Source organism: Colobus angolensis, unplaced genomic scaffold (assembly GCF_000951035.1).
Source record: "Colobus angolensis palliatus isolate OR3802 unplaced genomic scaffold, Cang.pa_1.0 Scaffold244, whole genome shotgun sequence".
In the NCBI taxonomy this organism is placed as follows: domain Eukaryota; kingdom Metazoa; phylum Chordata; class Mammalia; order Primates; family Cercopithecidae; genus Colobus; species Colobus angolensis.
Genome location: NW_012115644.1, coordinates 3,811,656 through 3,827,674, shown reverse-complemented (window position 1 = coordinate 3,827,674; position 16,019 = coordinate 3,811,656). Strand labels below are relative to the sequence as shown.

Below are 16,019 nucleotides of genomic sequence, written 5' to 3'. Positions count from 1 at the left end.
TTTTTTTTTTCTTCTCTTTTTAGGTGGAATCTCACTCTGTCACTGAGGCAGGAGTACAGTGGCGCGACCTCCACTCATGGCAACCTCCGCCTCCTGGGTTCAAGGGATTTTCCTGCTTCAGCCTCCTCCAAGTAGTTGGGATTACAGGCGTGCAGCACCAACCCCAGCTAATATTTTTCTTGTATTAGAAAAATACAGGGTGTCACCATGTTGGCCAGGCTGGTCTTGAACTCCTGACCTCAAGTGATCTGCCCACCTCAGCTTCCCAAAGTGTTGGGATTACAGGCGTGAGCCACCACACCCAGCCTATGCAGCTTTTTGAGTCCAGCTTCTTTCATTCAGCACAACGTCTCTGAGATGCATCCATGTTTGTTTAAGTACCGATAGTTCATTCCTTTTTATTGCTGAATTGTATTGTATGATTGTACCGTGGTTTGTGCATACATTATTTGAAGGACATTTCAGTTTTTACCACATTTTTAGAGATTATGAATTCTCTCAAAGATTCTGAAAGTAAGATTAAGCAAGAAATGTGAGGACAGTCTGATTCACACTGCAGTAAATAAAAATGTAAAACATATGCTTTTTAAATAAGAGAAAACCCTAGCTTCAGTTTCTTTCTTTCTTTCGTTTTCTTTTTTTTTTTTGAGACAGAGTCTTGCTCTGTTGCCCAGGCTAGAGTGGAGTGACGCGGTCTTGGCTCACTGCAACTTCCGCCTCCCTGGTTCAAGGAATTCTCCTGTCTCAGTCTCCTGAGAAGCTGGGATTACAGGCACCTGTCACCACGCCCGGCTAATTTTTCGTATTTTTAATAGAGACAGGGCTTCACCATGTTGGCCAGGCTGGTCTCAAACTCCTGACCTCGTGATCCGCCTGCCTCGGCCTCCCAAAATGTTGGGATTACAGGCGTGAGCCACTGCCCCCAGCCAAGCTTCAGTTTTCAAGACAGAAAAATAGATTTCACCTGTTCCTTCAATTTTTACTCACCCATGTTTGCCAGAAGGCAGATGGCAGCTTGTACATCCACTCCCGCATATACATCTGCTAGTGAACTTACCACTGGCAAACAAAGTGTATGTACTCTAATTCTCCGCTCACCTAAAAAAAAAGTCATTGAAAATACATTAGATCAAAAAGGAAATAAAACAAAGCAAACAAGTCGAATACTTTCTTTTTTTTTTTTTTTTTGAGACAGAGTCTTGCTCTGTCTCTTAGGCTAGAGTGCAATGCTGTGACCGCAGCTCACTGCAACCTGTCTCCCCGGTTCAAGTGATTCTCTCCTGCCTCATCCTCCCAAGTAGCTGGGATTACAGGTGCCCGCCACCATGCCCAGCTAATTTTTGTATTTTTAGTAGAGACAGGGATTCACCAGTTGGCCAGGTTGGTCTTGAACTCTTGACCTCAGGTGATCCACCCACCTCGGCCTACCAAAGTGCTGGGATTACAGGCATGAACCACTACCATGCCCAGCCACAAGTCGAATTTGTATTCAAGTTATTGTTCTGGCTAGATTATGTCACCAACAGGATTTTGAGATGTAAAAACAAAGTTTTACAATTAACATTTTTTTTTTTTTTTTTTTGAGACGGAGTCTGGCTCTGTTGCCCAGGCTGGAGTGCAGTGGCCGGATCTCAGCTCACTGCAAGCTCCGCCTCCCAGGTTTACGCCATTCTCCTGCCTCCGCCTCCCAAGTAGCTGGGACTACAGGCGCCCACCTCGTCGCCCGGCTAGTTTTTTTGTATTCTTTAGTAGAGACGGGGTTTCACCGTATTACCCAGGGTGGTCTCGATCTCCTGACCTTGTGATCCGCCCGTCTCAGCCTCCCAAAGTGCTAGGATTACAGGCTTGAGCCACCGCACCCGGCCACAATTAACATTTTTACAAGAAAATTAAACTCTCTCCAAATCTGCAGAGTATGAACATACGCTATATCACTCATTCTAAATTATATCCCAGAGTAAAATATCAGAAAACTTAACTGTCAAGTAACAAATGAAGGCCTTAATTGCTAAACAGTTTTTTACTTTATGGAGCAAGAAATAATACAAAGAATGGCATAGCTGGATTTAGCATGAATTGTTCTGAAACAAGATTCTAGGAATACAAGTCTTCCATAAATTAAAAAAGTGTACTATTTAAAGACTCAAAAGTGAGAGTAAAAAAAGAAAATAACAACATATATTTGATTAACTAATAGAAATTCCATTACTTCCCACTGTGTATTCTTTCTTTTTCCCCACTCCACTAAAGGCCATGTGAAAGGAGGGGAGAATTACTGTTGCAGACTATATTTCATTTCTGTTAACATTACCTTTGCTTGATGTATATAATAGGGCTGTTTGAAAACATACTAAGGAAGTATCTGTTAAACTTTCTTCAATTGACAATTGCACTGCAAATCCAGCATCAGGATTGATGTTGGCAAGGGATAACAAATCAGTAGAACGGACAAAGAAGTTACCATGAAAAGTGTGCATTGAAAGACCTAAAAAAGAGAAAATGATACAAAAAAATGAAGTTAACAATAATATCTTCACTTCAACCTAAAGTTACTTTTTAAAGTCAAAGTGTTTATGATTTTGAATCAAAAGGATAACTGGGGAGTAAGGTTCAAGTGTAGACAGAGTTTCTAAAATATTAATTCAAAAAAACCAGTGGATATTATATAAAAGGCAGACTATACATTTCAGTTGTATTGACACCTAACCTTATTTACATTTTCTCACATGTGACTTGAAGTCAGACATAATCTGACTAAACATTTGTTTAATTTGCAAAATTAAACAAACGAGGGTTTAATTTGTAAAACAAATGAGGGTTTTACAAAACAAATTTTGTAAATTAAACAAATGAGGGTTATTATATAACTCATCCTAGGTTTAAAATAAAGGATTAAAACAAATATTCACATAAAACCAAGGAAGTGTACATTAAATGATTATGAAGGCAAAGACCCTTAATTTGACAATTCTTATTTAAGATCTTCCCTATTCCCCTCTAATTCTCCTTCTAAAATCATTTCTAATATACGCTTTCTCTTAGGTTCTTCTGAGTAAACCAAACATTACTTTTGTCTACTTATTCAAGTTATTTTTAAAAATTGGGCAAGGATTGTTCGATAACTATTATCTATTTAAAACATGGTATGGCTAACCAGATCAAACAGTCTTCCATAAAGAACAGTCAGAGGTAGTCAATACATGGAATGCTCACTGACTTTGATACAAGTATTTAATATAAAGTATAAGTTTTACAACTTCATACCTTTAGTACACCTTATTCTCATAACAGCTTCAAACCCAATTTTTCTTGTGAGATACCGTTTCAGGTCTTTTTGTAACTTTTCTGCTTGTGAAGGATTGTGAGTATAGTGGAATGATGGATAATAATAGATGCACCCTGCAGAATACTTGGACATGCAAGCTTTAGAGAGAAATACAAAAAGTATTAGTTACAGAAATAATATTCTAGTTATCCAACAGTAGTACAGATTCACATTATGAAGAAATCTAAGTCATGAGAAAATCTAAGCCATCAAAATAAGAACATACAAATCTGAGAAAACAGTAATATCTATAAAATATACGATAAAGTTTACTGTTGAGCAGAATGGTAAGGGAATCATGCTATATAAACAAAATACTAGTGACATTTTATATTTGTATAGTGCTTTAAACTTTACTGGTAGTTTTCATAGATATTGTCTATCTAATGCACATGCCTTTCTCCCTAAAATATTGAGAATGCTTACTGAAGAGTTTAGATTTAAGTATGCATTAAAAACGTTTATTTAAATAAATGTACACATGATGACTTTCCTTACCTAGCGAAGCAAGATCAGAATACTGTGAACTTAAAAGGAACAAATCCACTGCAGTTTGCTGTCCTGAGCAATCTAATGCAAGCTTCTTATAAAAATCAGTTGCAGGGCCAAGATGTTGTACCACCTAAGCCAACAGATCATAAAGTAAGAGCCAGAAATCTTTATGCTCATGTTTTCATGTCACTTTTATAATAAAAAGGATATCCTCTGCCTCCCTACCAAACTAAGGAGTTTTTTAAATGTCTAGGCATTTGGTGCAGATTTCCTGTGATAATAACAATGATAGATAATCTTTATAAAAAACACTTATGTGCCACCACTAAGATGTTTCACACAAATTAAATAATTTTCATAACACATCTCATATGGTGTTTATTAACTACATTTTCAGACGAAGAAACTGAGGTGATAACTGATTAAGTAACTTGACCAAGATTATATAGATATTGAGGGATGGATATTGGAATATAAACCCAAGAAATCTGGCTACAGAATGAGTGCTGTTAACCATTATTAAATATTGTTACATAACTTAAGAATAAAAGATTAAGGAAGGTGTTTCTTTTTGGTATGAGAAGACTTGAGCTGAGAAGGTGACACTAGAGAGAGTCTCCAAGTTCTTAATCACCATGCAATATTTCCTAACAAAAGGTTTCAATCCTCTTAATTACACTGCATGATGACTATATTAGAGCATACTCTAATATAAGGAATTAAGGATATGAAGGAATATGTAAACCAGAACAGATACTGAAACTTTAGCGTCCCAGGCAGGCAGACAGAGAATATTTCTGAAAGTTAAACGAGAAAACAAAACAAAACTCTATCAAAGGATTCAGTAAATATGTAACAGCTTCTTATGTTCAAAACACCACAGTAATTTATAATGGATTGTAATGGGTCAACGAACTAAATGCCAGCTACACTTGTTGATGAGTTTAAAATATACAATTATTTTAAAATTAGCTTCTTTCTCAAATGCATTTTTAAAATACAATTTCTATAAAGAGTGAAATATGGTGCCTTTTTCTCTAGCATATTGGTGAAGAATAAAAAAAGCAACACTACTTAATGGAGGTTACAGGATGAGAGTCCTTAAGAAGAGAGGTTGATTAAAAAAACCCGAAAAAACAAAACATTCTTTAATAACTTAAAGATTATGCCCTTTAACCCAATAATTTCACTTCTAGGAATTTATCCTAAGGCAAAACTGGATATGTGGCTAAAGATTTATGACACTATTAAAACTGTTTAATTTGCACTTATAACTACTTATAATGACATGTTCTCAAATATATGTTGAGGCCAGATAGAACTTGTACAAAAGAAAAATGACTATTGTAGTTCATTTATTATTTGAAATAAGGGCTTAAAAATGCCCTGACCAAATCTTCACATAAAACCTAAGTGATGTTCAGCTTCATATATTCCTTTCATTATTATTATTGTTTTACTTTTTTTTTGAGACAGGGTCTCCCTCTGTTGCCCAGGCTGGAGTGCAGTGGCAGTGATCACAGCTCACTGCAACTTCTGCCTCCCTGGTTCAAGCGATTCTCCTGCCTCAGCCACCCAAGCAGCTGGGATTACAGGCATGCACCACTGCACCCAGATAATTTTTGTATTTTTAGGAGAGATAGGGTTTTGCAATGTTGGCCAGACTGGTCTCAAACTCCTGGACTCAAGTGATCCACCCTCCTTTGCCTCCCAAAGTGCTGGGATTATAGGTGTGAGCCACTGCACCTGGCCGTTATTGTTATTTTTTAAAATGTCTCGTTACATTGCTCAAGCTGGTTTAGAACTCCTAAGCTCAAATGATCCTCCAGCCTCAGCCTCTTGAGTAGCTAAGGTTACAGGCAGGTGCTACCACACCCAGCCCTTTTTTAAAAAAATAGTGCAAATACAGCTCTGGCTGACATCTGCAATCCCAGCACTTTGCGGGGCTGAGGCAGGGGTATTGCTTGATCTCGGCAGTTTGAGGCCAGCCTAGGCAACACAGCAAGATGTTGTCTCTACTTTTAAAAAACAAAAGAAAAAAAATTCTGAAGACAACTATTTAATGGCTGAAAAGCAATCAATTAATTGATTATTTACACATTTACTTTCTCTGTGACTTCACAGAATGCTCACAATATATTCTCCAATGAAAAAGGTCAGTTAAACACACACACACACACACACACACACACACACACACGTATGATGCCCAATTATGCTTATTTGTATGTTTGTATAACTAAATGCTAGTATCGTTAGATTATTGGTGATTTATGCTTTTCTCCACTTTCCAAGTGTTATACAATGATCTGTGTTATCTTTATAATTAAAACGTTTATTAGTACGAGCATGTTGAATTACAATAGATACATTTAGTAAGTTTTACCACTTATGTAATAGAAAATAACACTGGAGTCAGAAAATCAAGTCGCACTACCATTACCATTAAATAGTTATTTAACCTTTACCTAGATACTCTACTTCCTCATCTATAAAATGAAAGGGTTATACTAAATGATTTATAAATTTCTATGACTTATAAAGTAATAAAAAGAACATACTGTAACACAAAACCAAAAAGATAAATTTTGAGTTAAAAACTCTTGCTGGGCGCAGTGGCTCACGCCTGTAACACCAGCACTTTGGGAGGCTGAGGTGGGTGGATCACGAGGTCAGGAGATTGAGACCATACTGGCTAACACTGTGAAACCCCGTCTCTAATAAAAATACAAAAAAATTAGCTGGGCGTGGTGGCAGGTACCTGTAGTCCCAGCTACTCCAGAGGCTGAGGCAGCAGAATGGTGTGAACCCAGGAGGCAGAGCTTGCAGTGAGCCGAGATCGCGCCACTGCACTCCAGCCTGGGCGACAGAGCAAGAATCTGTTTCAAACAAACAAACAAACAAAAACAAACAAAAACTCTCTGGCGGCCAGGCGCAGTGGCTCATGCCTGTAATTCCTGCACTTTGGTAGGCTGAGGCAGACGGATCACAAGGCCAAGAGTTCGAGACCAGCCTGACGAACACGGTGAAACCCCCGTCTCTACTAAAAATACAAAAATTAGCCAGGCATGGTGGCGCACACCTGTAATCCCAGCTACTCAGGAGGCGGAAGCAGGAGAATCGCTTGAACCCAGGAAGCAGAGGTTGCAGTGAGACAAGATCGTGCCACTGCACTCCAGTCTGGGCGACAGTGTGAGACCACGTTCCAAAAAACAAACAAACAAAAAAACCCAACTCTCTTGCCAGTTTTTTATTATTAATGAATTAGAAAAGTAGAATAAACAAATAATTACACAATCTTGAATATGACAAAAAGCTAAATATAAAATACCTTTGTACTTGATCTCTGATTAGGATCTTCTCTGGATTGCAGAAGTCCTGCACCCAAGGAAGGTAACTGTGTCTGAAATACAGACACACGGCCACCTGTTGGAGACATTAATTTAAAGGCAGCCTGAAGTGCAGGACCAAGGGCACTGTGTGTTTCTCTTGTATTGGTGAACATATTTGGTAATGCATTCAGTAAGTCTTTTATAAGCTGAGAAAACAAAGATCAAAAGTTGAATTACTGAGAAGGCAAAGGAATAATCTTCTTTTAAACATTCCATAGTGTATCATGCGTCACTGTATTTCTAGGGACTGGAACTGAGGAGTCAACAGATATGCCATTTACAGTCTATTATTTGTAATATTAATATATCAAGTAAATAAATGTTAAACATTTTAGTTACCAGTCACAATACATTTTTATGCTTTAAGAAAATAAATCAATCTTACCTCTTTACTTTCATATAGATTCACAAGTAAACTATCCGGTGTAGGTAGAAAAACATCTATAGGGAAAACATATATTTTAATCAACAAATCTAATCAAAAGAATACATTAGAAAATCCTGAAGTTTTTATCAGGTCACACATGTAATGTGTACTATAATTTTGCTTTATTTTATTTATTTTATTTTTTTGAGATGGAGTTTTGCTCTTGTTGCCCAGGCTGGAGTGCAATAGTGCGATCTGAGCTCACTGCAACCTCCACCTCCCGGGTTCAAGCAATTCTCCTGTCTCAGCCTCCTGAGTAGCTGAGATTACGGGCAAGCGCCACAACGCCTGGCTAATTTTGCATTTTTAGCAGAGACAGGGTTTCTCCATGTTAATCAGGCTGGTCCTGAACTCCCGATCTCAGGTGATCCGCCCACCTTGGCCTCCCAAAGTGTTGGGATTATAGGCGTGAGCCATCGCGCCCACCTAATATTGCTTTATTAAATATACACACTCTGTATATATTATACATACATGTGTATAATACATACACAGGCATAAATAACTTAGAATCAAGTATTTCCAGAAAAACAATTATTTTGAACAAATACTAAAGTGCATGACATTATCTTCACAGCATATAGCAAGATACATATTAAAATAAAGTAGCCCCCATTTCAAAGTCCGTAGTCAGAAAGGTTTTTATTTTACTGACTGCTTACCATCTATATCAGACACAATCAGCATTTGAGGCTGTGATAATCCTTCTTGTAAATTGTAGAAATGAATAGTGCTATCAAAGGTCATGAATCCTATTCTTGTTCGTGAATCTCCAGGAAGCCTAAAGATAAAAATGACAATTTTAAATTCAGAGTGCTCAGTAACATATTTCATTTCAGAAAATAATGAAATAGTAATTTAAGTCCAAAGATAATTACACATATGCTTTTCTACAGGGGACAGAAAAATTATCCCTATCTAAACAAATATATATCAGAGAAGAAGACCAAGGTGAAAACTTACTTTCAGTTCCAATATTAGAACAATAGTGGGCCGGGCGCAGTGGCTCAAGCCTGTAATCCCAGCACTCTGGGAGGCCGAGACGGGCGGATCACGAGGTCAGGAGATCGAGACCATCCTGGCTAACATGGTGAAACCCTGTCTCTACTAAAAATACAAAAAACTAGCCGGGTGAGGTGGCGGGCGCCTGTAGTCCCAGCTACTCCGGAGGCTGAGGCAGGAGAATGGCGTAAACCCGGGAGGTGGAGCTTGCAGTGAGCTGAGATCCGGCCACCGCACTCCAGCCCGGGTGACAGAGCAAGACTCCGCCTCAAAAAAAAAAAAAAAAAAAGAACAATAGTGTATCTTGCTTAAGCATTTTAAGGGCAGAATGAGAAATTAGTACTTTCCAAGAAAAGACTGAATATACTGCAAATCAGATTTTAATGTATAAAATTTTACACAAAAACCACATTTATGAACACTGAAACATTTTATCTATCATTAATCTTTTAAAATGTTGTTAGAGCTGTTTTCAAAAGTCGATGCCACTGTATAAAAGAATAAATTACCATTTCACTGCCTGTCAAGCTTTCTTTATTAATAAGATAGATGCCTCACCTTACAGAAACATATTACTACGTACTACCAACTATGTTAACTTGAGTTATGTAATTTATTGTTTTAACAATGCCTTTAAAATATCTTTGGATATTATAGGACGCCAAAATAGAATATGCATCAAAGCAAGAAGCATTATCACTGCTATGGATGACTAATCACGGTATTCAGACATAGTCTGCAAGGTGGGTCAAGAGCATTTCAGAGAACAGAATGCCACAAGTTATGTGGATGTTCAGCTTACCAATATGGTTAATATTTATGACGTTTCCACATACTAATCTTCACTCCTGTGAGACTTCTAAGATCACTGAGGGGTGGGGTCATTTATTACTGGTTAGAGGAGACTACTGACCTACTCCAAGCTAAAAATAAACGAAGTTGAGCTGAAACTGCTCCAGCATCAAACTCTTCTTTCTCAAAGAAGTTTCCAGAGCCCTTTCCAAAAACATATCATACATTTGTTGCTATTCTATCACTTTCTTTTTCTTTTACTTTCCCAATGCTTCTATTTTCTGCTATAATCAAATAGAAATATTTTTAAAACATTTTCCATTCCCAGTTTTACACTTTTGGTTTTGCACAGTCTATTTAATTTACAAGTTGTCAATCATCTCTCTCAGTGTGGCTCCTATTTCATACTTTTCAATACAAGGCTAATAGATTAAATGGATTTCTGGAGCATAGTGACGCAATAGAAGCTTGCTCCATCCACTCTATGCATCAACCTGGTATTTTAGTACCTCCAAGAATGGTGTACCCTCTTGGGGGATTAAAACTTGGTATTTAAAAACAAAAACAGGCCAGGTGCAGTGGCTATAATCCCAGCACTTTGGAAGGCTGAGGTGGGTGGATCGCTTGAGCTCAGGAGTTCAAGATCAGCCTGGGCAACATGGCAAAACACTGTCTCTACCAAATATACAAAAATTAGCCGAGTGTGATGGTGTGCACTTGTAGTCCCAGCTATTCAGGAGGCTGAAGTGGGAGGATCACTTGAGCCTGGGAGGTCAAGGCTGCGGTGAGCAGAGATCATACCACTGTACTCCAGCTTGGGGAACACAGCAGGCCTCTGTCTCAAAAAAAAAAAAAAAGACACAAACATCAACAATAAACCAACAACAAGCCAACCAATCATCTCTGTAGAGTAGTGTTCCATTGCCACTCAGTTTTTTTTTTGTTTGTTTGAGACGGAGTCTCGCTCTGTCGCCCAGGCTGGAGTGCAGTGGCGCAATCTCAGCTCACTGCAAGCTCCGCCTCCCAGGTTTACGCCATTCTCCAGCCTCAGCCTCCTGAGTAGCTGGGACTACAGGCGCCCGCCACCTCGCCCGGCTAGTTTTTTTTTTTGTATTTTTTAGTAGAGACGGAGTTTCACCGTGTTAGCCAGGATGGTCTCGATCTCCTGACCTCGTGATCCGCCCGTCTCGGCCTCCCAAAGTGCTGGGATTACAGGCTTGAGCCACCACGCCAGGCTGCCACTCACTGTTAAAGCTATTTTTGAAGCACTTGTGACTAAAGTACATGAAGCAACAAACACTAAAAGCAAATCTCTCAATATCTCTGAATTTTTAAAATCTTGAACATCTTAATGTTATCAGTTTCCTTTCAGGCCAAGATCAGTGATATGAAGACTATGGTGACTAGAAGTAGCATTCAACAGGGCAAGGACTCTTCAAGCTCATATGGTAGAGGAGAACCTTTTGGAACCACCAAAGTACTTGGGACAGAGTATTCATATATAACAAGCCCCACACCTCTACACATGTTGAGAACCACTGCAGTGGTGAACCACTCTCACTAACAACCTGAAGTCACATCTCTTGTGGGTGTTGGAGTGAACAGAAATGTGCAAACAACTGTATTTTCCAGAGATTTGGACAGTTCATTTTTAAAGCTAGATGAGGGGCTCCTTCATGACTAATCTTGGTAGACACAGAGGAGGGAATTAGATCCAGGTATAAGCCACATATCCTATACTCGCTATTTCCATTTCCACAATCCAGCTCATTAGTAATGTGCCAAAATGCTCAGTTTCTTAGCCTGGTGTGGTGGTGGGTGCCTGTAATCCCAGCTACTTGGGAGGCTGAGGCAGGAGAATTGCTTGAATTCACAAAGCAGAGGTTGCAGTGAGCCAAGATTGCACCACTGCACTCCAGCCTGGGCAACAGAGCAAGACTCTTGTCTCAAAAAAAATAAATAAAATAAAAATAAATAAACAAAATGCTCAGTTTCTGGCTTCCTAACATATTAAGCACAAAATCAGTTTCTTCCTTCCCTTTAAATCAGCTCATTCTGTCATCAGTGCAATTAAAACAAGTTCATGAAAAAAATTCCTTGCTCAGGCATAAATTACAGCCAGATTTCTCTCATCCAGATTATTTTTAAAAAATCTTTTTAAATGTTATTTAAACTGACAGATAAAATTGTATGTATATGTCATGGAAAACATGTTGTTTTGAAAAATATATATATATATATATATATATACACACACACACACACTGTGGAATGGCTAAATCTAGCTAATGAATATATGCATTGCCTCACAAAGTTACTATTTTTGTAGTGAGAATACAACAATTCTAATCTCTCAGCATTTTTCCAAGCATACAATATATTGCTATTAACTACAGGCAGCATGTTGTACAACAGATCTCTTGAACTTATTCCTCCTATCTTTTACACTTTGGCTAGCATCTCTCGAAACCTCCCACCCTATCCCTGGTAACAACCACTGTACTCTCTACCTTTATGAGATTTACCTTTTTAGTTCTCACAAATGACTGAGAACATGCAATGTCTGTTCTTATCTCGCTTAACGTGATGACCTCCAGGTTTATCAATGGTATCACAAATGAGAAAAATTTTCTTTTTAAAGGGTGGATAGTATTCCATTTGCACATATACTGGTTTCTTTATCCATCCATCTGTTGATGGATACTTAGTCTGATTATGTATCCTGACTCTTGTGAATAATGCTACAATAAACATGGGAGTGCAGACATATCTTCCACACACTGATTTTTCTTTGGATATATTCCAAGTAGTGGGATTACTGGATCATACAACAATTGTTTTAAATTTTCTGAGGGACCTTTATACTGTTGTCCATAATGGCTGTACTAATTTATATTCTCCAAAGTGTAGTTTCCCTTTTCTCCACATCCTCACCAACATGTTATCTTTTGTCTTTTTGATAGTCTCATCCAGATTCCCGATACACAGGCTAACTCAAGATTTCTGGCCCCGTGTTCAGATTGGCTAAGTCAGACAGTTAGATAAGATCTAAATTCCTGACTAAATACTAGATTTTTATGATTCTATAATTCAGATACCAAGTCATAAATCATAACTCGAGTATCTAGATCCTTATTCTATGGTACATAAGTAGTACTCTTTTTAGTTGATAAATATAACCAAACTCAATCCCACAAACTGTGAACACTTCATATTTATATCCATTTATATATATAACATACACACATGTATAGTAGGAATTAAAATTATTCTTACTTGTCTAGATTTTCTAAGAGTGACTGGCACAAAATTGTCAAATATCCAGCTTCCACTGCATTATGAGATACATCTAAAACAAACAAGTAAACTGCAGGTTGAGGAGGACGCAGCTGAAAGGAATAAAAATAAAGTAATTTATTTGGTAGGTACAATTCATTCTTTTTATATATCACTATTACTACTGGATATTTACTGAATATATTAATACAAAAAATACACAAATAGGATTGCTGTTTTGTAATATATGTTCATGAAAATGATATGCTTTTAATTTTTTTTTCTTTTCAGTTGGTTGTGGACTAAGCATGACAAGACAGTTGACACACAGCCACAGTTAAATAGATGGGTTAAATGTTTTTCTGATAAGGAGTGTTGGCTAAGCTCTCTAGATGTACATCCCTTCCCCTTTCCTAAATACAAAATTTAAACCCAACAACTTGCCATTAGTATCAGCTACTGGGTTACCTGGAGGTGACTGAATCCTTATGTTTAAGTGCTATGTGTAAAGGAAGTCCTTGTGATGGTATTGTAAATACTTTTTTTTTTCTTGGAGACAGAGTCTCACTATGTCATCCAGGCTGGAGTGCAGCGGCGTGATCTTGGCTCACTGCAATCTCTGCCTCCCAGGTTTAAGCGATTCTCCTGCCTCAGCCTCCTGAGTAGCTGGGACTACAGGCACATGCTACCACGCACAGCTAATTTTTGTATTTGGTAGAGACCGCGAAGTTTCACTGTATTGGCCAGGCTGGCTGCGAACTCCTGATGTCAGCTGATCCACCCGCCTCGGCCTCCCAAAGTGCTGGGATTACAGGTGTGAGCCACCGTGCCTGGCCTATAAATGCATTCTTTGAAAAGTCCTTATGGTTGATAATTGTTGAAGCTTGGTGATGGGCAAAGGATGGTTCACTATACTGTTTTCTTTGGAGTACGCTTGAAAACTGCTGTTATATAAAGTTGAAATAGGCCAGGTGCAGTGGCTCATGCCTGTAATCCCAGCACTTTTGGGAAGCCAAAGTAGGTAGATTGTTTGGGCCCAGGAGTTTGAGACCAGCCTGAGCAACACGGTAAAACCCTATCTCTAGCTTGGGTGACAGAGTGAAACTCTGTCTCAAGTAAAAATTAAATAAATAAATAAGTTAAAATAAAAGAATATATGAAATCTTTTCTGAAAAATATGCTAACCGGGCCGGGTGCGGTGGCTCACGCCTGTAATCCCAACACTTTGGGAGGCTAAGGCGGGCAGATCATGAGGTCAGGAGATCGAGACCATCCTGGCTAACACAGTGAAACCCCATCTCTACTAAAAAATACAAAAAAATTAGCCGAGTATGGTGGCAGGAGCCTGTAGTCCCAGCTACTCGGGAGGCTGAGGCAGGAGAATGTCGTGAACCCTGGAGGTGGAGCTTGCAGTGAACCGGGATCATGCCACTGAACTCCAGCCTGCGTGACAGAGCGTGACTCCATCTCAAAAATAAATAAATAAACAAAAAATAAAAATATGCTAACCAAGGGCCATATGAATCATATGGCAAAACTTGAAAGATTATTTCTTGCTTTACCACTTCAATTAGATTAAGATTCCTAAGGACCCAGAATGGAGTGGGAAAATAATCATAAAGAAGGTAGAGCTTGAGAGTAAAAGTGATCAAGAAAGTTTATTATAGTTAATATAGAAACAAACATGAAAATGGAAGTTAGGTGGGCATATGCCAAATCAGACACAAAAGAATACAAAAATTACAAAAATACAGATGAACCAGGTGCCAAAAATTTAATGCACATCAGTTACTCCTTTTCACTAGCAGCAGTTTAAGTTTTGTGGACAAGGATTAGAGATGTAGCTACAGAAGTAGTTTTTTGGGTTTGTTTTTGAGACGGAATCTTGCCCTGTTGCCCAGGCTGTGTGCCTATGGCACGATCTCGGCTCACTGCAACCTTCCCCTCCCACGTTCAAGCAATTATCTTGCCTCAGCCTCCCTAGTAACTAGGATTACAGGCATGCGCCACCACGCCCAGCTAATTTTTGTATCTTTAGTAGAGACAGGGTTTCACCATGTTGGCCAGGCTGGTCTTAAATTCCTGACCTCAGGTGATCCACCCGCCTCGGCCTCCCAAAGTGTTGGGATTACAGGCATGAGCCACCGTGCCCAGCCAACACAGTTCTTATAAATATGTTAAAAAGAGAAGATACGATAAGATGAGCAAAACTTAGGGTCAATAATTCATTTTTGAAGTGAAAAGAAGAATGAGATCTTAGAGTTCATATAATTAAAAAACAGATAGAATTTCCTAATTGGAACAGAAGAAAAAATTAGACAGAAGTCCATATCCACTTATCTTGGTATCTGTACTTGGCAAAAAAACTTACATTTTAGGCAAAAATATGCATTTCTCTGTTTTGAGAGTCTCAAATGTTAAATGGTAAAAGGTTACCTATATCCATTCCATGCAAGGAAATAAAAATGGCAACAAATCGTAGATGCTAGTGTCCATCATCAGACAGATAGAACATTTCTTACTCATAGAAAGCCTTCTAGATCAAATAACCTTTAGAAAGATTTTCTCTTTGTTAAATATAAACTTTCAGCATTAATGTTTTTAAAAATTATGAGTATAAACAATTTCAAAATCTCGATAAGAATTCACTTAACAGAAAATTACAAATGATCAATATGTGTTCCACAACAAATCTTAACACTGAATAGTTACCATGTAATCCGAAGAAGCAATGAACTCCACAGTTGAATTCTGAACTTCCGGTCGTTTATGAGGCTCTCCATAAGATCGGGTAAGGGGGTTATACATAAATTCTTCAGGAACTAGATAAGAGGTCCCAGTACAAATTTAGAGACACAATTTGTAACTAAACACATACATACACACCTAAATATAAATATCTATTATCAATATTTACATGAGGTTTAGCAACAGTTTACAAAATACAGTTTATAAAATGTAAACAGTTTATAAACAGTTTACATTTAATGGTAAAAATCAATCCTTTAAGCCCTCCTTAAAAAACAGATCAGGGCGGTGGCTCACGCCTGTAATCTCAGCACTCTGGTAGGCCACGGCAGGCGGATCACAAGGTCAGGAGATTGAGACTATCCTGGCTAACACGGTGAAACCCCGTCTCTACTAAAAAAACAAAAATTAGTCAGGCATAGTGGTGTGCGCCTGTAATCCCAGCTATTCAGGAGGCTGAGGCAGGAGAATCGCTTGAACCTGGGAGGCAAAGGTTGCAGTGAGCTGAGACTGCACCACTGTACTCCAGCCTAGGCAACAGAGTGAGATTCTGTCTCAGAAAAAA

At 38.4% G+C, this 16,019-nt stretch overlaps 1 protein-coding gene across 2 annotated transcripts in view; it reads right to left on the bottom strand.

Annotated features, from left to right (window-relative positions):
• The window catches only part of SEC24B (SEC24 family member B), a 94,367-nt gene that overhangs the window by 12,726 nt on the left and 65,622 nt on the right, over positions 1-16,019 (bottom strand). For both annotated transcript variants that reach the window (XM_011945748.1, XM_011945749.1), the window contains exons 10-18: positions 15,419-15,528; positions 12,707-12,819; positions 8,299-8,417; positions 7,595-7,650; positions 7,149-7,355; positions 3,824-3,947; positions 3,265-3,423; positions 2,312-2,485; positions 988-1,098 (exon numbers count right to left, since the gene is read on the bottom strand). In XM_011945748.1, the coding sequence (XP_011801138.1) occupies positions 988-1,098; positions 2,312-2,485; positions 3,265-3,423; positions 3,824-3,947; positions 7,149-7,355; positions 7,595-7,650; positions 8,299-8,417; positions 12,707-12,819; positions 15,419-15,528 (1,173 nt within the window). The remainder of the gene's footprint in view (positions 1-987; positions 1,099-2,311; positions 2,486-3,264; positions 3,424-3,823; positions 3,948-7,148; positions 7,356-7,594; positions 7,651-8,298; positions 8,418-12,706; positions 12,820-15,418; positions 15,529-16,019) is intronic.